Below are 21,965 nucleotides of genomic sequence, written 5' to 3' on the forward strand. Positions count from 1 at the left end.
CAGGTACTCGATAGAGTAACCCATACCTCGTGTACGGGTCCCGTGTACGGGTCCCTTGTGTACCGAGTACACCAAAGGGCCCTTTTTGTATAGGGTTTGGAAACTACAGAGGACATGTATAGATACTGGGCTGTAGGTGCAGATGGATTTAGGTGGGGTCTTAAAGGGGAAAGAACGTGGAGCTCCAACTCACTAGAGGCAATCGGTCAAGTCCTGGGTACTAAACATAGAAAAAACACAAACGAGAATGCAGGCTGGGGCACTTACTGCAGTTCCTCTCATCCAGTTCATTTGGACAGTCCTTCACCCCATCACAAGCAGGAACACAGAGTCCATTCACTGAGCAGAGGAACTCCCCAGGGCAGGCTGCAAAGCAAGAGGGTGGGGTGGGGAGGTTAGAGGCGTCGAAGCTTGATGTCATCATAAGCAGCAGCAGCAACAAAGAGGGGCACAGTAAACTTGATGGGAAAAAGCTCAGAGTACAAGATAGAGTGGAAGGAGGCCAGCAGAAAAGGACGGGAGGTTACTAGTGGGAGAGGCAGAAAGTGCTAGACAGAGGAGGAGGAGGTTCAGTAAAAAAAGGAATAGTGGAAAAAAGAGAACAAGGAAGGAGAGAGAGGGAGGAACGCCTGGCAAGGAAGAAGGAGAGACTTTGAGAACATACCAAACAGGCATAGAGTGGGAAGGAAAATCCGTCTTCTGAATACTGGACAGAGAAGCAATAGCAGAGCACAGACCCTAGTGTGGGCAATGGCCGCGTCAGGGGACAGACAGCTGGGCGACAACCCCTAAGCTCACATGGGCAGAGAGAAGGAAAAAGAGAATGGGAAAACGTGCGGGTACGATTCAGAAAATGAGTGAGGGTATGAATAAATAAGACAGATAACTAACAGGGGGCGAATATCCAGCTGAGCGAACTGCCAAAATGATCTAACCTTTATAAAGTGTCCAACAGTTGCACCATTAACAGAATGTTGGGATTATGCAAGCGGGGCCTGAGCAGCCTGTGACCTCAGCCCAAGCTCAGACAACATGATATGAAGGGCCGGAAAACGTGTTGGCTGTTCATGAACATTACATATGAAAAGAAAATGTCATGAACTAATTGGAAATCTGATTTTTTTTGCAATTAGCCTTGCTTTGAGTAGGTGAGAGGGAGTTTGGGCGCAGGTGGGCAGGCTATGTTGTGATTCATTTGAATAAATAAGACACTGCGTTTGTTAATAAGGGGGAGGCTTAAGCGAATACATGAGCACAGGCGACGATTGGGATATGAAACCATTGGTGAGTTTCTGGGCCGTGAAATGGACACCACCAGGCAAGGGGCAGACCTGCAGAGCAGCATGGATGCTGAGAATCCCCACTACATGCTCTACCTGGAGGATGGGGGCTGTGTTTTGCTGTAAACATTTCACAGGCCCTCCTAAGAGGGAACTCTGTGAATACCCTGTAACTGACGCAATGCAAAGGCCAGGTCCTGTAACGGCTATAAGAGAAATGTCCATGGACCTGCAGAGAAATTGCACGTTTTCAAATCTATGGCCGTCTCTGTCCTAAATGTCAGAGCAGTGTGTCCTGTCTGGCACTTTAAAAGCTTTCTATAGGATGATGTTGTGTGTTGGCTTTTATATACCCGATTTCATCTTGCGCATGGTCATATTTTGAAATATATCTCGTGTGTGTTTGATAATGATGTGTTATTTATACAGCGCCTAAGAGCTTTACATAGAAAATATTTAAATACAATATCACCCAACCTGTGTTGGTACTCATTTGTCGACCTCAGAAGGATGAAAGGCTGAGTACGCCTTTCCAGGATTCGAACCTGTGACCTGCGGATGCAGATCACACCCAGATCACAACCTGCAGAGATATCTTACCAGCTGTATTTGAGAAACAGTTTTGTTGTATATTGATGCTTGAAGGAAGACAGGAGCCAGGCAGGGGTTTCACCAGTGCTTTATTTCTGGTGGTTAATCTGGACAGTTCTCATACAAACAGTGCCCTAAATGGCAAGGGCCAACGTGGCCAACTGGGGCAGGGCTGCAGTAGCCTTAATGTCGCAGCTTTAATGCTCTATTTATCCCGTGCTCGGAGGAGCCGGGAAGACGCAGCTGTCCGCGTCCTCAGCTCGTCCCGTAATGCGCGCGTAGCGCGCGGGGGCGGAGCTGCGGGCGCTAGCGAGATCTCGCGAGAGCGGGGCTCTCGCGACATCTCTACAAGTTTTATTATTATTATTTGTATTATTGTTCTTAGGGTATCTAATGAGCGCAGACCTATCTTCGGGAAGCAACAGAGTGCTTTACAATTATAGGGGGGAGAACATGGTTAGGGAAGCAGAGAAACAAGGGGTTGGGGAGCGATCAACAGGGGTGGGGGTGTGGGCAATTTGTCAGCAATGGATCTACAAGCAACCAGGGGAGGAAACCGTGGGCAGCAGTTCACCCAGTCTCGGGTCGGGTGGGGAGTGGCAGGTGTGTGGTTCAGGGTGCTAAGGAGGAGCCTTTCTTTGAAGCGAAGGGTTTCAAGCTCCCTCCAGAACTGTCAAAGAGAGATGGCAAATCTGATGTTGATGAGAACAAGGGTTCAGAGCTTTGGGTCATAGACAGAGATGACATGCCTTCAAGTTTCTTCCTTCCTGCAACAATGCAGTTTAAGTCTGCACATGTCCTTACTTCTGGTGGTTCACAGGCGTCCACAGATGCTGAATTTCTCAATGAGGTACATTGTGGACATCAGCGTGACAGCCTTGTAGAAGATGCAGCAGGATTTGAAAATGATACAGGATTGCAATGGAAGCCAGTGCAGTTCATTGAGGGTCGGGGTGATGTGGTCACATTTGCAGAGTCATGCTGCAGCATGCAAGACCCCTCTCACGGATGCCAGGGAAGTTACCTGAAGGCCTTCCAAAAGTACACTGCCACCATATAGGTGGGTGAGGACCAAGGCTTGAGCAGCAGATCTGACATGTTCTGGGATGAAATGTGTGCTTTCCACAGGAGATAAAGTTGGTACCAAGCCGCTTGTGTTTTCCTTGCTATGTGCTGTTTGGAGGAGAGGTGTCTGTCAATGTTGAACCCAAGGCACTTTGGCACAGGTGGCCAGCTGGGGTGTCAAGCCCTCGAGGCACATAGCAGAGCCAGGTTCTGAATGTCAGGGTGTTGGGTGTTGTTGGTCAGCAGTAGGAATTCAGTCTTGGAGGAGTTTACCTTCCGGTACGCACTGCACTTACACACCTGGTTCAAAGAGGGACAGGCATTGAGCCTGTGGATGTCTTCAATTGAGGATTTGGAGGACATCTTGAGGTAGTTTTGTATGGTGTGAGTTCCCAACTCTTTACACTTTTGCGCTCTGCGCAATATGCCATAGGATAAGGATTCAAATTCATCTTCATTGTCCTTACAGGAACCTCAAAGAAACCGTTGTAAAACTGAAATTCTGTGTTTCCCCTAAATCCCAGCTGTCCTTTCCTGAGCTAGAAGACCTGAGTGAGGTCAATTAGCAACTCTGGTGGGTATTCTTCCTTTTGCAGATTTGAACTATCAAAACCATCCCATTGCCTCTTTATTCACCAGCTGTATGAAGGATTTATGTTACAGATTACCTTGTAATGTAATTTAATTCCCATGTACAGTGGACAGAGTAAGTGTATGTCAAAACCCTTTTCTTCTTTCCTAATTAATGAGTGACTGTGTGAGTGAGTGAATACCTCAGAGTAGAAAGGTGAAAAAGAAACTATATGGTTGAATGAAATGGAAGTATACAAATACGTGAGCACATAGATGTACAAACAAGAGAAGAAATAGGTTGGATTGATCTGTGCCGGAATGCATGAGTGAGTTAGTAAATTCTTGCCACTGGAGTGTCTGCTCTTTCACCAAATCTAAAGAAGAGACATGTGACCATGAATGAAGGGGATTGCCAGCTAGCTGTGCCGGGCACTTACGGTCAGTCTGGTTGTATAGGCTGTAGGACACCTGCAGCCCTGGCCCGGTCAGGGTAATCTGCGAGCTGAAGGAGACGGTGGTGCTGGTGGACACCATTGTGATGCGTTCAGCATAGGGCAAAAGAACCCGCAAACCACACATCCTAGAATCCAAAAGAGATACAGGCATAAGAATGACCAAATCACCAGTAGCCACAATGATGATAATGACAGAAAGGTTGCAGGGATTGATTATGATAATGACCTTGATAACAGTAAATGCCATTCATGTGTAGTGGGCATGTGGGGAGGCAACAACACCTGTGCAATCAATGGTACATTCCAGACGATACAGAGTGGGCAGGACATCAGAGGGGATAAACCTGGTGCGATGGTGGAATGAGAGGAGACAACATAACTGGGCACCACAGCAATATCACATCATCACGCCCAGTGATAGAGAGGTGGTAGAGGTGATGGAGGTGGATGGAACAGGTGCCTAATTCAAGGTTAAACCATGCCCACTGAAAAGGAGTAGCTACGGTGTGAAAGGGCATGACCTAGGTGGTGCCTAAAGCAAGACTAAGGCATATCCACCCACAGACAGAGTGGGGCATAAGAAGTGACAAAAGAACGTCAATCTGAATCGATATTCAGAGATGGGTGGAGTATTAAATAAAAGGGGAACAAATAACTGGTACAAACACTCCCACGCCATATGCAATGTACTTGAATGAAATCCCACCCAGCCACAGAGATGGGGATGAATTTATGAGAGCGGTGGAAGAGATGCTGCTGATAGCAAGGGTAAATCCCATGCAATGAGGGGTGGGGCAAAGATGATGACAACACCTCCCACACAGAAGGGCCAGAGTAAGTGGGGAAGCAGCAGATGTGGTGCCATGCAAAGGGTAATCATACCCACACATTGCCATGAGGTCTCTAAACACTGCTCCTTGAAGGTCTCTTATCAGATACAATCAGTGCTTTAAGTGGGGTAAGACATTGAAAGGAGGGCCCTCATTTGGGGGTGTGGCTTCCATGGTGGGCGTGACCTGAAAAGTACTTAAACCATAAGGTACGCAAACAAATATATTTGTGTATGTAAGCAATAATATAGATTTGTGTGTGTACCTTAATATGGTTCGTGTAATTATCAAGCCTTCTTTTATAAACATAGAAATATGCCCCACTTTTTGGAGACTGCCAGGGGCCGGCAAAGGCGCAGCCCTGACTGGCCCGGCCCACTTAAAGCACTTGGTACAATACTCTCTCCTGCTCAGCACAATATTCGGCTCACTACTGCTCCCCGTAGGACTCAATATGACCTTCAATACTATAAACTGCAGCAACCCAGTAATTCTATTACAAGCTCAAAATGAGGCTCAACATAGCCCATGCCAGGACCCTCATGAGGCTTCATGTTGCCCCATAAATGGCTGACCACAAAGCTCTATGTTGCCTCATTCATGACACAAAATAAGACTGAAAATTGACACACAACATGGCCAAACACGACATGTAATACTGCCTCATGCATTGCCCAACATGAGGCACAATAATGGTGTCTTCAGACCATGTTTCTTCGGTCGCCTCTAAGAGACCTTCCAGAAAAAGCTGCCTAGAGAAGACTGCATATCACACCCAGAAGCAGGCAAAGTGGTGGGCTGTGGTGGGCAGGGAAGTGAGTAATGGTGTATATCCAAGTGTTGGTGGGTGGGGGTGCTTGGAGGGGGCGTGATTACTGAAGGCGGAGCTTGCAAGGGATGACGTGCGATGTCCAGGAAGGGGGTGGAGTGAGGAGGCAGCGTATGATGGTTTCAGGGGGTGAAACCCCCTTGGAGGACTGGATGTAGTGGTCAGGTGAAGAGGGTAAGGTGATGGGGAAGAGGCATGTACCAAACGTTTTTGGGGGTAAACCCCACCCCCCGCTAGCATCAGAATCCTGCCCTTTGGAGGTGGCTTCAAGGTGCCCAAAAACAGGCAGTCTTTAACTGGATTTGTTTTTAACTGGTTGGACCTCTACATAGAACCCTCTTATGTATGCAACACATGTTCAATATGACACAAGAAGAGGCTCGAGTTGGTTCCCTTTAGGCCCCAACATTGCATTGGCCCTGGAGAACCCAAAATGAGGGACGATACAGAACCATACAGAGCCCAACATGAGGCTCCATATTGAGGCCTACATGAGAACAAGAAATTCAACATTACCACTGTTAGGGTCCAAGATGCAGATCAATATTGCTCTGTTCATTGCACAGCATAAGGCTAAGTCCTACCTACTGCATGATCCAACTCAAGGCTTAATCCTACTTCCTTTTAAAAAGTCCATATTATGTCATTTATAGGGGGATGGAAGTGGACAAGCCAATCTGTTTCTCATACCACTAAAATGGACTGGGGTTCGTCATAATTTCTCTTTTTAATTTACTTTGGCTTTCACAGGTTAAAGTGTACTAATCCACTGTAGAACTGTGAATATGTTGTGCACCAGTCCAAAGATCTGCTCTCAAAATACCACTGTAAAAACAGTGGATGTTATTTATTTAGCTACCGTCAGATGATTACTTGCATTGTGTGCCAAAATGCTTTAATACTATTTTAAAATATTGCCCCAGTCGCCTTGGATATTCTCAGTGAGCTAGCTGCATTTTGTGCTGAAAATGCAACAGCATTCTACTTTAAATCAATTCCACAAGTGACTTCATCCCACCCCATTCAGTGGTTTAGCATGTAGATCCTTTCTGAGGACATATATCTAATTGAAATGGGGCTTTTGCACTCACTTCTAGGTTTGCCTTTTAATGCACAGAACTGGGATGGCATCTCACAGCTCCAGGCAACACAAGCAAGCCCTCAATGCCTCCCGGCCTCTGCTTAGGAATACTTCTCAGGGAATCAGGTTTGATTTAAGGCAACGTTATGCTTCAGGTTTCCTCTTAAAAAAGGCAATCATTTGGAATCCTCCCATCATCTAAAGGTATTGTCCCACGTCAGCAGTTATCCTCTTGATATGATATGATATGATTGGTTATTTATAACGCGTTTAATACGCAGAGGTTTCTAAGCGTGGACCTGGGGATCGAATCTGTGTCGTCTTTTTTTACGGCGAGCACGTTGCCACTGGGCTATCCTCCCTATCCTCTTGGGCCGGGTTTCCTCATCTGCATACTTTCCAGAATCCTAGAGCTCTCCCCACTTAAAGTCATTTTGGGCCAATAAAATATGAAATAATAATTTTTGAATATTTGCGTGCTCCTCCTTAACACCTAGGTCCACACACCCTGCACTCCCCACCTGGCCTGAGACTTGGCGATGTGTTCCTCACTGTCTCCCCTCAGTTGCTTGTAGATGCCTTGCTGCCAACTGCCCACCCCCGCCCTCCCCTCTTAGGTCCCTGCTCCTTTTTTCTCTGCTTCCCTCACTGTGTTCTTCCCCCTATGATTGTAAAGCACTCCCTGGCTTCCCAAAGCTAGGTTTGCATTCAATAAATACCGTAATAATAATAATAATAATAATTCTCATTCTTGCTAGAGTACTGCACTAATCTCACTTGGGAAATATCAGGTGGTTGGGTTATAAGGTGACCAGTTAATCTGTCAAATCCTACGATGATTGATGAATGAATCCTCAGTAGTATCTGACCAAACTGAGGAAGACACAATTCTTCCTTAGTGCTAGCCAGAGAAATCTCCTGCACCACTTTCACTTTCTCCTATCGCTATACATACCCCTTTCAAATATTGGTTTTAGGGATACATCACTGGGTTTGCTAACAGTTTTATATTCAACAATGTTTGGGTCACTAGGTCTAAATGCCTGATATGTTCACTGCAGGTAATACTATAAATCACAATGACATCCAGGGAATCTCCAGCACAGACATACGTAAAATGAGATGCATTAATTATTGGAAAATGGCTTGTGTGCCTGGTAGTTCAAATGGGGGTAGTTCGGACTTGAAGATTCATTTCAGGGTGGAGACAAGGGGGAATCTTCCAACACCCATGGGGGGTGGGTGTAAGGGAGATACATAGCAGAAGGTGCTTATTCTCTCAATCATCTCATCAATTCAAAGCATGGAATAGGATTCACATTTTGAAATCTAATCATCCTTCCAAAAGCCTTTCTGATGAGTATGATAGGAGAGACCCGGAGGCTTTGATGGCTTGCAATTCCCGCATATTTTACACAACTACCTTGGCTTCCTGTCACTGCACATGAGGGAGGTGGCAGGGCTGGAGAGGCACTACCTTTCCCAAAGGGGTATGCATGTGATGAGATAACTCTTTCAATCAAGCCTGCTTGACGGTCAACACATCTGGGAAAAGGTCCAGAAAATCCCTAAAGACACGGGATTGGTGCGTACATATACCCTCCAGTATCATTGATTGAAGTGGATCATTGAAGTTCATCAAGACTTTCACAACTAGCGCTTCACACCATCATCAGCGCCTCTGGCTACTTAAACACATTCAACCACTTCAAATATAGTACTTCTGAGGTTTTCTGTCTGCCTGTTTGTTGAACCTTGTAATTTAAGTGCCTAATGACTTCTTAAAATGAGATGGAGTCTATGTTATTAACCAAATAATGTGCTTTACAATGTTGGTAGTAGAACTTGTCGCCCACCTTTAATTTGGGTAGTCTGGCTTGTCAATCCTCTCCTTGTTCTCTCGGCAAACCGCTTTGAGTTCAAGGCTGGGTCATTGTGTTTTCCCAAATCTCTTTCGACATGTTAAGGACATCCCAGGGTTCCCTGACATAGACGAGTGCAAAGTGGGATAAACCAACAGAGGCATGGGGAATTTTCAAGTCTGCGAACAAAGCTCCTGGGTTTAGGTTGTCTCAATCTCTTCCATTTTGCTCACCAGCTTCCTCACACAGTTTTTCAAGGCTTGATTGAAGCGTGCAACTAAGTCGACCATTTGGGTGTGATATACTGAAGTACTGAGAGCAGAACTGTTCAATAATGTCTTGATTTTCCCCATAACGTAGGATTTAAAAGTGCACCCTTATTTATTAGGATCTTTTTCCAAAAACGTAAGCTCAACAAAAGTAACATGTGTTTAAGAATCTGCTGGTAGTGCAGTTCTTTAAGGGAAATGCTTTGGTGCTTTGGGCATAATCAACTATTGACAGTATGGAAGGAGCTGGGGGATCCATGATATCCATCCATGTCCTAGAACATAGGACCACACCAACTGGCAGAGGAGTAAGAGGGGCACGACCCAAATCTACCCTAGAAGTCTTCTGTCAGATCTGTGAAGTATGAGACAATATTTTAAGTTGCTGAAACATCCTTGGCTAGCTAAGGGCTGGCTAAGGGCACGTTTCTGTGTCTTTTCTGTACACTGGAGGACAGCAGTCAGGTGGGTGTGGGGAGCTGTAGCACTGCCTGTTGGAAAGAGATGGGAACATAATTCTGCTATTGCATGGTCCCAATGTGTAGCAGAATATTGTGACAAAGTCACAGACTGGGGGCTGGAGAATGGGAGCCAGGACAGTGACCGCCACCCGGTTAGTGATGGAGGCCCCAGTTTTGGCATGTGGAGGATCCCCCAGTTTGCCCACTTTATTCCAAGACCTATATGTATAACAAATCCTGCCAATAATAGAACAGTTTTTTTCTCTCCTTGTAAACATAAATTACTGCGGCAAACAGAGAGATTTGGAGGGAGAGGTGTTTTGTTTTCGGCGCCATGAGCTATGGGATACAGATGGCTATACAGCAACTTTCGGTGAAAGTTGCCAATTCCATTGACCTGAATCTGTATGAATCATTCATGTAGTTCTCCCTGTGAGTCCATTGAGATCCTAAAGATAATCACACTAGTGGTGCCCATGACCGTTGCGCAATCATAACCACTCTGCTTCATTGACATTACTGTAGGACTTGTGAACAACCACAGGGCAGCACTACATACATAAATATGCAAACAGGTATCTTGATACCTCCGAAAACAAGGTGGTATTTGAATGACCTGAGGATGAAGGGATATGTGTTCCAGATTTTAGCGGTAGTTTAAGAAATGGAGCTTCAGGATGGGCAGTCACTTGGATGTTCAAGAGCCCAAAATGTGACTTGGTTCATTTTGTTTCAATTTCTGAACGAGGAAGCATTGACATGCACAAAAGCATGCTGTGTTATGCACAGAGATTTGCATTTAGACCGAGCAAATCGAGGTAGCCAGGTTAAGGAGCAAAGAGCTCTGGTAACGGGTGTATACTTGTCAAGTCACAGCAACATACGTGTTGCTGCAATTTGCACGTTTTATAGCCCAAACATGAAATATTTGGGTATAACCTTGAGTATATATGGAATTGTCGAGATCTGATACTACCACAGTTGGACTGTCTTGACTTTGCATGGACATGTTTAAAAGGAATGAGGGATCTCAGCATCTGCCCATGGTTATGATTGATTCAAATCCTTGCAAACATCAGATTTTGATTCTGCTATAATCAAACTGAGTGGGATGGGTAGGCCCAGACATGGGGCTCGAGCCTACTGGGCCTCGAGACTCACGCTACACCTCACTGATGACGCCAAATGAGGCCTAAACATTCCTGGGTTTGCTTGTGGTCTTCAGCAGAAGAGATGTGACCTAGCACTTTTGTTGTGGGGTTCTCCTTTTGGGGTGGGATCAAGCCTGATTTGAACATGGTCAAACCCCTTCTGTAATGGCTTGGCAGGCCGAAAAACAAGGCTCTGGAGGGCCTCCCAGACCTCTGTCCTTCGTTATGATCGATTCAACACTTTCCACTCATCCCCCTTTTGTTTTGGTGTGATTATGCAGGGCCATTTCTGAGCATTCACAGGACCAATTTGTTGGTACGGATATAGCCCATGCCCCAGTGTCTGCACACTGATTTTCAGACCCTCCACCACAACAAACAAATGGATGCAACAAAAATGGACATTTGAAAAAAACAAAAGGAAAGGAAGAAAACAACAAAAATCGTTGGTCGTTTGGAGCAGTCAGAACTTTGGCACTCACTGCCAAAAACTCGTATTAAGAAAGGTTTTCATAATTTGGCAAACTACAAAATGTTAATCATGTGACCTGAACACTGTCTACAAACTTCCTGAGCACAGCACATAGTAGTGCAGAGGAGGGTCATTTGAATTTAGCAAAGGGATGCATCCTTGATAGCTGGGTTCGTATCACTTTGCTAGTGCTGTACTGTTTCTGTCTTTTTAAAATATTAACTGGTATGATTTAAAAAGACCTACGCATGTCCTATAATTGAAGAACTGCTTGCTTGATTAAAACATCCTGCAGAGAATGCCATTACTGTCTACTTAGGATTCAAAATAAGTGCAAGCTGGTGCGAGGGAGGGGTAGGGGAGTTCAAGGTGAATTCAGACTTTGGAGCTGTGGCTATTTTCAAATCTGGGACGTGCCTCAATTGTGAGTAGGGGGGAAGGATGAGAAAGAGGCCTTCAAGGTGAGCACTGACTCCTAGAGAAGACAATAATTATGCACAATTAGTTTTGCTTTCGTTAACAGAAATGACATCCCATCAACATACAACTTATTTGTATTTTGTATATATTTTGATTTATAAGGCGCCTCCGCCAAAGCGCTGTACATACAATATTAAAATGGCACAAACCATAGATGCACCAAAAAATAACAACCAATAACAGGGGAATTAGGATATGGGTAGAAATGAGATGGCTTTTGAGAGTAGGAAGGAATGGCACAAATGTGTAGTGGTAGAGCATTCGAGAACTTGGGAGCAAGAGGACCAAAATAACGAAAACGAGACTGAGCACAAGGGGGCATAGGGACAGATATTAGGAACTGGGATTGAGAGCAGAGATATTGTGTGGGGGGGGTGTACATAGAGACCAAGGAGCATAAGTAACCCGGTGCAAGCCCAGGGACACATTCAAAGGTAATACAGAGAAAATAGAACCGGAGATGAGCTTTGAAGGACAACCTACAAAGAGCAAAAAGGGTAGGGGAAATGGAGGAGTGAGGGGACATATAGCAAAAGGTGTGAACAGCAGCTGAAAGGGCTCAAATGGGCCAGATGAGAAGCGGGAAGACCAAGAAGAAGACAAGAGCAATAGTCAAGGCAGGAAAAAACAAGGGTAGTGAGCAACAGTTTAGTAGCATGAAAGGTGAGGACAGCACAAGCTTTTCTAATGTTAAGAAGTTGAAAGCAACACGACTGGACAATGTTAGAGATATGTGAGATGAAGGAGAGAGAAGAATAGAAAAGAACACCTAAGTTGCAGGCGGAAGTAGAGAAAGGAAGAAGAACAGGTGGAAAACTTATAGAGGGTGGAGAAATGGGAAGGAGGACAGCAGAGGCTGTAAACAAGAGTATTTCTGTCTTAGAAGCATTAAGATGGAGAAAGTGAGAGTGCATCTATGCTTGGATGCAAAGTAAACATTCAGAAATAGAATAATGTAAAGAATCACAAAAAGAGGAGTAGAGATAAACAGTTGGGAGTAATCCGCATAGAGGTGTGCCGACAGCCAAAAAGAAGAGACGATGGCAGAGATGGGAGCAGTTTACAGTGACAAAAGGAGAGGACCTACGACTGAATCCTGAGGGACTCAATGAGCCAGAAGAAATGTGGGGGAATTCGATCCACTCCAAGCAACAGAAATAGAATGATCAGAGAGATAAAACCTAAACCAAGACAGAGCATTGCCAGAGAAACCAAGTGAATGTAGAGTACAGAGTAAAGGGCAGGGATCGATAGTGTCAAAGGCTGCAGAGAGGTCAAGAAGAATAAGAATGGGAGAGAGTATGGAGTGTCTAGAAGATAGCAAAGACTTACAGACTGAAAGAAGTGCAGTTTCCATAGAATGGATTGGTGGAAGCCAGGTTGAGAAGGTGGAAGAAGGGAGTTAAGATCGAGATAAGATGAAACATAAGCGTAAACCACCCGTTCTAAATTCTTAGAAAGGTAGAGAAGGAGGGAAATAGGACGATAGTTAGAAGGTGCTGGAGTGTCCAGAGAGGGTTTTTTCAAAGTAGGATTATGATGGCTTCTTTAAAGTAAGCAGGGAAATTGGCAAAGGAGAGAGAGATTGAAAAACAAGGTTAGATAAACTAGTAGAAGTTGAAAAAGCTTAGTAATGAGAGTGGATAGAATGGGATCAAGAGGAGAGTAAGTAAAATGAGCATGTGCACGATAGCGGGCAGTATCAGATTTAGATATAAGGGAGAATGAGGAGAAAGAAGAGGGTGGACGAGAAACAGCTATCAAATATGAGTTATCCATAGATGAGGAGGAGAATCGTAAAAATGCGACCTTAGAGATGAGTAAGTTAGCAAAGTCAGAGGGGGAGATTGAGGAGGAAGGAATATAAAGTCAGATATCTATATTTCTAAAAGTGAACCCTTGTGAGGGACTGGGTTTGTGGCAAAGCATTGCTCCTTATACAATTCCACAATGTTTCACCAATGCTGAATAGTTACCTATTGGGACCCTCCATACAATACTGGCTACATGACATTTGGCCTTCCACCTCGTTCCCCAGATTTCACCACCTGTCAAAATGTGTTAGTGGGTTTGTGGCTTGGCGAAGTGTTGTTACTTATACAATTCAACACTGTTTCACCAATCTTCACCAAATTGTTATAGTTACCTATTAGGACTCTCTAGACATTACTGGCTACATGCCATGTGGACACTCCACCCGTTTCCCCGGATTTCAGCACAAACTACAATGTGTTTGTGGGTTTGTGGCTTGGCGAAGGGTTGTTCCTTATACAATTAAACACTGTTTCACCAATCTGCACCAAAAACTTGTAATGGACTCTCTCGCCATTACTGGCTACATGATATGTGGACACCCCATCCCTTTCCCTGGATTCCAGCAAAGCTCTACATTTGTTTGTGTGTTTGTGGCTTGGCAAATCATTGTTCTTCATACAATTGCACACCATTTCACCAACCTGCACCAAATTTTATATAGTTACTTCAGCTAGTAAGAGTATCTTATTTTACAAGATTCGTATACAATATAGACAGTATTCAAACAAAGAATTTTTGGATTCGATTCGTAACTGGACAATATACACATCGCATTATAGCAGCGGTTCGATTAATGAATACAATATTTGAAGAAAAAGAGGGAAGACTTTTATCAAGGTAGACATAGTTTACGCAATAGGATTTTGGGTGGACATTTACGATATCCTTCTTTTCTTTTTTTTGTCTTGTGCCTTTTTTCTCTTAATCAAATAACTGTAAATTGGCTCATTTTGTATTATTATAGTTGACTTGTCCTCATGTTTATCTCTTTTAAGTGTGTATGTAGATTGCATTTGTGAAAGGTTTATAACAAACCAACACATTAAAATAAATATAAATGTTCTTGTAAGAGGTACCATGTTAAAGTACCCTTGCCCTTTCACATTACACATAGGTCTTCTTGTGCATTTCAAGATAAGGGACTTAGTGGTTTAACACTTTGCACGATTTTCTGTGCAAAGGAACATTCTCTGCACTAATTTCTGTTGCACAAACATCTAATTTAGGACTAGGGTGCCTTTGAGCAACACATTTGCATGATATCATGTTAGGTAATAGAATTTAATGAGGACACTAGGGCCTGCATGATTCTATGCTGGTATGAGCCAAGGATTCTACTTAATTTGGTATAATTGTACAAAAGGAATGTGCATTCAATTGATACAAAATGCTGTCATTTTTACAGTGCACATCTCGATATGAAAATGCATTGGACTTTTTGGAAATTAAATCTCATTTGCATTCAGTTTCAAATAGATAACACAGGACATTTTATTTAATACTGCACATGTGTCCATGTCAGAATAGCATCCCCTTGGCTCCCAGCCCCTTTTATTCCTGTGATTTTACCATGGACAGCACTATGGGCAATTTGGAGCTACATATTGGGGTTTCTACACATATTTATTTGATTTATTTTGATTCTTGTTACGCACCACATGCCTGTGGGCCTCAGGGCGCAATTTTACTTACATTTTAAATGTGGCTTCTTATTTTAGGAATAGTTGGTATCCCCTCAGTCTGGGATTACTGCTTCAGGAAGGGCTTTTTTAGCTGACTGTTTGGCCGTTTCCAACATGGCTTACTCCTCACTTCCTGAAAGGGCTCCTTTCTCTTGCTTGTCTGAGAACTAGTCATTCAGGATTCATCTGTGCTTCCCCGCTACCTCCTTCCAGTTGTATCCAGAAATATTGTTCAATATTAATCTCCCAGTATTAATCTCTCAATTCTATGTGCAAGTTAGTTTATGATCTTCGGCTCCTCTCACCTCTTGTGACTAAGTTGTGGATCCCACCAATCTCATGAAACAGAAGGGAGAGGAAAACGGACTCCTAAACTTATGAAGATGCTTTTTTTTTTAATAGCGCAAGTTTGGATGTGATTGTGTGAGTTTAATACAATAAACATCACATATTCTGCAGATCAAACCACACAAATTCCGCTCTTATGTCCCCTTACCTGTGTTTCACTCGCAAGATGCTTGTCAGGTTCAAGTTCCCTGATTTAAACATTCCCTGATTGGAGGATGCACTTTTTCTGTAGCAGGGGCTGTTGAATGGAATTGGCTTCTGCGCTTGCTCTGAGTTATTGAAAATCATCTCATTTTTAGCTGCATTGTGAAAATGTATCTTTTTTAGGTCTTTTTGAATTCCAAGTTTGTAGTCAGGCTGTTCTGTATAGGTTTACTTATAGCACCAAGATGCCGTGTTGGTGTAAGCTGCACTTTAGAAATAACCATATCATAAAATAACATAACATAAATAAGACAATCATTTTTCCTACTTATTTCCTTTTCATTTTATTATGCACCAGGGGATTTTTATTTAGGTTACACGATATATGTTTACTGACAAAATGCTATTTGTTTTAAGTTGGTAGGACCTTCCATGAAGGAGATATAAATTGTCAAATGATTAAATGTTGGGGTTAAAATGTAACACATATAACTTCCCTAGTTAAATTATAAGTGAATAGATACTGGCTTTGGCCCACAAGGTAACTGTTGATACATCCCATGCACATTCTTCTTCATGATGTTACTACATGTCGAGGCTAGTTTCTTTTGCCCAATCATGGAGATCCCATTACTTTTATCTAAACTGATTTCTTATGGGAGGCTTAAAGTGATGGGCGTGATCAGTCTCTTTGTACTTGGTCTATTAACCAGCATCTGGCTATGCTTTATGAGGCCTTGGCTTGCAAAAAGTTTGAACATGAGGAATCAGGCCATCACAGTGGGCTCATATCTTGTGATGTGGCTGGAGCTGCAGTGAGGTGCATCCTAGGTCAACTCCAGCTACATGTACCATGGGACAGAGAAATTAATACACAGTTTCCATTTTACAAATGTGTTAACCAATGCAATACTTTCTACATGTCTCATTTTAAGCTAAATAAAAATACAGTATTATTAGAAGGGAGGTGAACTGCATGGCGAAATACATTGGAACTTTGAAATATGTTTGTTTATGATCCACAAGTACATCTTCTTATTTATGTGTTTATTTGTTCATTTGTAGAGAGCACCTAACCCAAGGGTATCTGGGCCCATAGCTTGTAATTTGCAATAGTGTTGCAAAAATAGAGAAGAAGGTTCATTACAATAATGTTACAGATAGAAGTAAGCAATTGAAACAGACAGATACAAATGTGAGTCAGGGGCAGCGTTACCGCTCCTGTGCAATGAGCCAAGTTTTCATATTTTTTCTAAAAGTCCAGAAGGATGGTTCTGCTCATAGTGCTAAGGGCATGGAGTTGCAATGTTTGGCAACTAGTAATGGTAAACTGTTGCCCCCTGCTTTTTGTAACTGAAATTTAGGAATCTTTAGCATGGGTGTATGTGTGGACCGAGTCAGTCTGTTAGATTGATTTCTTGTAAATGTATTCACAAGATATTTTGCGGCTGAGTTTGAGAGACATTTATGAGTTAGTGACAGTGCTTCAAAGGCAACTCTGTCCTGAACTGGAAGCCAGTGGGCATTTCGTATTGCTGAAGAAATTTGTTTAGCTCTCGGAAAATTGAGTGCCGCTCTAAACGCATTATTTTGTAACACTTGTAGTTTTTTCACATCGAGTCTAGATAGTATAAGGGCTCCAGCAAGGGTGGTGCAACTGTCAGAAGACAGGAAAGGTCTAGAGGCATTAATAAGTTTAGATGTGTAGGCCATCACTGAGGCCAATGCATTCTGGCAACAATATCAGAACTATGGCACTGTGGCAAAATCCTGGAATTGTTCCTTGTATTTTTAGAACTCTGAATCTATATTCTCAAGGCTTGCAATATTATTTTGGATGTGGCAAAACACATGTGGCTGTGATGAATTGCCATTTGGCAAGGGTATTTTTGATTTGTATTAATTAATAAAATGATGTGGGTAATTCCATCTAGGAAAGGGATATCTGCTGATCAAATTCCCCTTTCATTGGCTCCATGCCAAAAGCACAGTCTGTACCTCTGCCCTGCTGCATCAGTATCCTGATCTGCAGCAGCTGCTAACCAGTGCACATAGCAGGTTCAGAGGACACAAATGCTTATTTGACAGCTGCAGTGACAGTGCATCCCTGTGCCAAACCCCCATAATGATGGGTTTACTGCCATGTGGCAGATACATTTTTAAATATAAGCCATACCTAAGGGATGGTTTGGTGGATGGTATTTCTCATAATTATTACAGCCGCAACAATTTGATATCACACATGTGTCAGTCCAGCAAGCCCAGCTCAGCTGTGAAAGGATGTGTATTCTCCCCAGACAGGCTGGCATTGCCACTGCTGTCAGGACTGTTTCCTTGGGGATTGCCTCTCTTTGTTCCTTTGTTAGGGCAAGTAAACCCCTCCCCAGAGAGACAGCCTATACACAGGAAGCTTTCCTGGGTACAGGAACCAAAGGGCACACACATTCACAACAGACGTAACCTCACACCAGGGTGCTGCTTATCTAAAAGCCTTTGATTCTTTAGAGCAGGGAAGGGTGGGGTTTAGTGTAGATGGAGGGAGCTCTTCACAACTCTAGGAAAGTTCTGCCATCTTGTTTCTTTCTACCTCTATCTTCCCTCCCTGTCCCCTCTACTTCCTTTAGCACAAAACATTTTGGGTGTGATATCAGAAGGCAAACTCAAGTTGCTCTAAGAACAGGGATTGGGCCCCTAAAGCAGGCTAGCTTTAGTCAAATCACATGCAGGCCCCTTCATTGATTCACTTTTGGACAAACACTTAAGAAAAAATGAATTGGACCTCTTTTGGGAGAGTTGATATTTCCAACATTCTCCACCAGTGAGGTGAAGACTGAGTGTCTATGGCAGAGGGAAGTTCTATCTATCCCCTAACCATTTTTAGTGACCAGTGTGGGTGAACTGCTGTTGGTTCAAAACCTGCATCTCTGCCAGCTAGAACGGTATCCAGGACCTCACCATGTTAAAGGACCCATGCAGTTGTGTGCCAGTCTTATGCAATGTTTTGAGCCTGAGAACAGGGACCATCCTGCTCCTTGATTCCTTGGATTGGAAATCACAGCACCATGAGAGCCAATACTGTCAGAAACCCTGGTTTCATAACAACTAATGGGCTGAACTGCTTTCGAACCGGGTTAACCACATCTTGGACCACAGGTTTGGAATTCAACCAAACTCTTTGATCCAGCATGCTTGCATAATGAACCAACTCAATGCTGCCTTGTGCCTCGCAGAGCCCATCATCTGCTCATTACCACAAAAGGCAAAGGAGGTACATCTCTTAACTGCGCCTGTTTTACCTTTACCAGAAGTCCATTTGTCACAATGGTGGCAGTGGTGGGATTTGAGACAGCTTAGTCAACCTAGATAAGAGTGTGCATTTTACATTAGATTCATTGACAGCTGTGACGAATCTGGAGACTTCGTCCCTTCTTCCCTAGGGGAAGCCCTCCTCCTTAGAGGCTAGGGAGGTGAGCTTGCCAAGCAAAACCCTCCATAGGGGTTTGGGAAAGTGGGGCCTCAGTGGGAGTGACTCCCCTTTAACAGACAAGAACTCCCATTCCCATGTGGAACTCTCTACATAAAAGTTAGTATCTGCTTACATGGGAGTAGCTGATGTGGATGAAACCACTACATATTTTACTTCAGAAATGTGGAACTTTCTTTGCATTTAATATCCTGTGATGAATGATCTGCTCCCTCTCATTTCAGCTGTGAGAATTAAGAGCTGGTGACAGTGTAGTGGAGGAGGAGAGAACACATGCAGAGGCAAGTCTCTGACAGCAATGCCAACGAGGGGTGAAGCTGCGCTGAACCGCAGAGCCAACGGTGGTGCAGAAGGAAGCGTGTGTCGGGTGAAGACAACACTGTGAGACTCGGGTTGGGGCCTGATCAGAGAAGGAACGGCAGAGCGCGCTGACACCTACCTGGGGGTGTGACCATGTCATGAATGTATTGGGCCAGAAGCCTGCGAAGGGCAGCCAAGACCAGGGTAAGAGAGCAGAGTGAGTCCTTAGCTCATGGAGCAGATACGAGTACCAGACTGAAATGCGGATCCGAACAAAGCGACTTCTTCATTTCCAGTGAGAAAGTGGAGGGAAGCGAGGACATTCAGACAAGCAGCGTGCAACAACCACTTGTATTCATAGAAGGCGAGCAAAAAGCCTTAGGAAACCTTCCTGAAGAGTCCCACTTTACTCGGGTACACAAGATTGTCCAGGTCCTAGAGACTTGGAAAGCAGCGAGAGCAAGTGGGGAGAAAAGGAAGCATATTCAAAGCATAAAGTCAAGCGAACCAATATATCCTCAGGAAGGAAATGAGAAGCAGATAAATGGGAAACATAGAGGCACACAGTTTATGGATGTGATAAAAAGCCCAGACACGTGGAGAAGAGTGATCAGGGAAATATCCCTCCTCCTTAAAACTCTTAGACATTTTGTTTTCTCTGGAACTTAAGACGTTTTGTGTCGTGGGAAGTTGTGGAGAACTTTGAGAATTGTGGAGTGATTGAGAACTATATATTCAGGAACAACTATAAGACAACTTGAACATAGAAACTTGATCCAGGCAAAGATCCCTGGAATACCTGGAGAGACTTTTTCAAGAAGCCCAAGAGTACATGGTACTCCAACTATTTTTGTTACATTTTGATAAGTAGTAGGGCCAGTTAGCTGATAGGTTTGGACAGAGGACTATTATCATTTGGACCAATGACGAGCACCTTAGATTAGTTTGTTAAGCAGGGAATCTCCCTCTAGGAATAGGGTTAGCAAGGAATGTTTCATTAAGTTAAATAAAAAGGCTTGAAACCTATGTCCTCTGGTCGGAGGCCTTCTTCTGGCTTACCAGTAAAGGCATTTTTTTATTGCGCAGTGGAACTTGCCAGGAGTGTTGCACAGACCTTGAAAGCAAGAATCTTGTGCAAACTCTGTCAGGAGAGGGGTCACACTCATGACAGTAAGGTTTAAAAGGCTAAACTGTCGGAGAGCATACAAGCTTTTGAGAAAGCCAGGGGGCTTGAAGCAGTGCTAAGATCCAGCACAATTATCCATTTCTAAGACAGTGGAGGTGGATGGGGAGAGTGAAAGCGCATCCAACCACTCCTTCCATGGAGCAGGTACCATTGTCTCTCAGAGGTCCCAGTAGTCCCAATGGTCCCAGACCTCAGCCAGGTCACACCCTTCAGTAAGGCTCAGAGGTTCCATAAATCCGGGGGAACCACCCTGGAAGAGAACTAACCAACAGGGAACGCTCCATCGAGGGGAAGAAGTGGGCCTTAGAAATATGGAAGCAGAAGAACACTGCTGCTCTGGAGAGACAAAAATAAAGACTGCCAAGCTTTAGAGGAGCAAAAGCAGAGGGCTGGTGTTGCTATAGAGGAGAGGAAGCAGTGTGACTTTGTGCTACTGCGCAAAAAGGAAATTGAGAACAAAATGGAAGCTTTGAGGATGTCCAGTGACGAAGGGGGAACCTCGAGTAGTGGCGCTTTTGGGAAACCGCAATGCCACTTTCCCAAGAACTTAAATCTTCCTTGTGAGACAGGGAAGGATATAATTGATAGATTTGAGGGATTGGAGCTCGCCTTCCACATTCAGGATGTGGACGAAGAGTTGTGGAGTGCAACCTTTATGTGCCCTTTACCGATGGCTGGGACTGATGTTATTATTCAGATTGCTCCTGAGGAGAGGCCCATATATAAGAAAATGAAGGCTGCCATCCTCAGGACGATCTGAAAGACCGCCAAGAAGTACCTCAGGAGCTTTAGAGAGCTCACAATGAAAGTAGGACAAACCTCTGAGGCCTTTACGCATCAATCTCTAAAATATCTGAACGGATGGGTTACAGGGAACAAAGTTGAAATATTAGAGGGCATGTTTAATTTGATTCCATGTGAGATTATTCTAGAAAAAATGTATTTACACCAGCATTTAGTGGAAAAGAATATTACAGACCATAGCGAGCATATCAGTACTTGAGTGCAGAAAAGGGCTCAGGCTAATATATCTAAGTTAAATGACAAGGAGAACGATAAAAACAAGAATGGAAAGGACAGAGATTCTGACACTTCATCAAAGAAAGCCTTCAAAAACATGAAGGCAAATCCCAGTGCACTGGTTGGTCAACCCCCCGAAAAGTGAGTGAATGCCCCCTTTAATACTGAGGTGTTTTCTGTGCAGGAAGATGACACATAGAAAGGGAGATCTAGCTTGCAAGTGGAGACCCAAGCAGACCATGGTAACTGTTGGACTCTTGGAATAGAAGGCATAGTCAATGTGGCATCTTAGCATATGAAGTCCCACTAGGTCCGGGAGTGTTCGATGGTTCTCTCATTCTGAGTGGTAACGGTACCGGGTCCTTTGCAGGGGCCCATATTCCTGGCAATACTCAGATATTTCTGGACTGGGTCTCCATAAATGGTGAAAGTCTCCCACTTGGCGTGATACTGCTACAAGTATCAGAGCTGTCAGGCGACAATGGATGAAGGAAGGGCATTTCGTCCCAGGAACAAACCAGCTGGTAATAGGATTTATGGTCTGACATACTGTCCCTTGGCAACGGTGGAGCTTAATTGGAGGGGTA

The 21,965-nt window shown here is 43.9% G+C and overlaps 1 protein-coding gene across 1 annotated transcript in view; it reads right to left on the reverse strand.

Moving 5' to 3' along the window:
* The window catches only part of TMPRSS6 (transmembrane serine protease 6), a 392,699-nt gene that overhangs the window by 121,547 nt on the left and 249,187 nt on the right, over positions 1–21,965 (reverse strand). The window contains exons 11-12 of the mRNA XM_069653013.1: positions 3,947–4,089; positions 268–366 (exon numbers count right to left, since the gene is read on the reverse strand). Coding sequence (XP_069509114.1) covers positions 268–366; positions 3,947–4,089 — 242 coding nt within the window. The remainder of the gene's footprint in view (positions 1–267; positions 367–3,946; positions 4,090–21,965) is intronic.

This window comes from Ambystoma mexicanum, chromosome 3q, assembly GCF_040938575.1.
Source record: "Ambystoma mexicanum isolate Mex_15411 chromosome 3q, UKY_AmexF1_1, whole genome shotgun sequence".
Lineage (NCBI taxonomy): Eukaryota > Metazoa > Chordata > Amphibia > Caudata > Ambystomatidae > Ambystoma > Ambystoma mexicanum.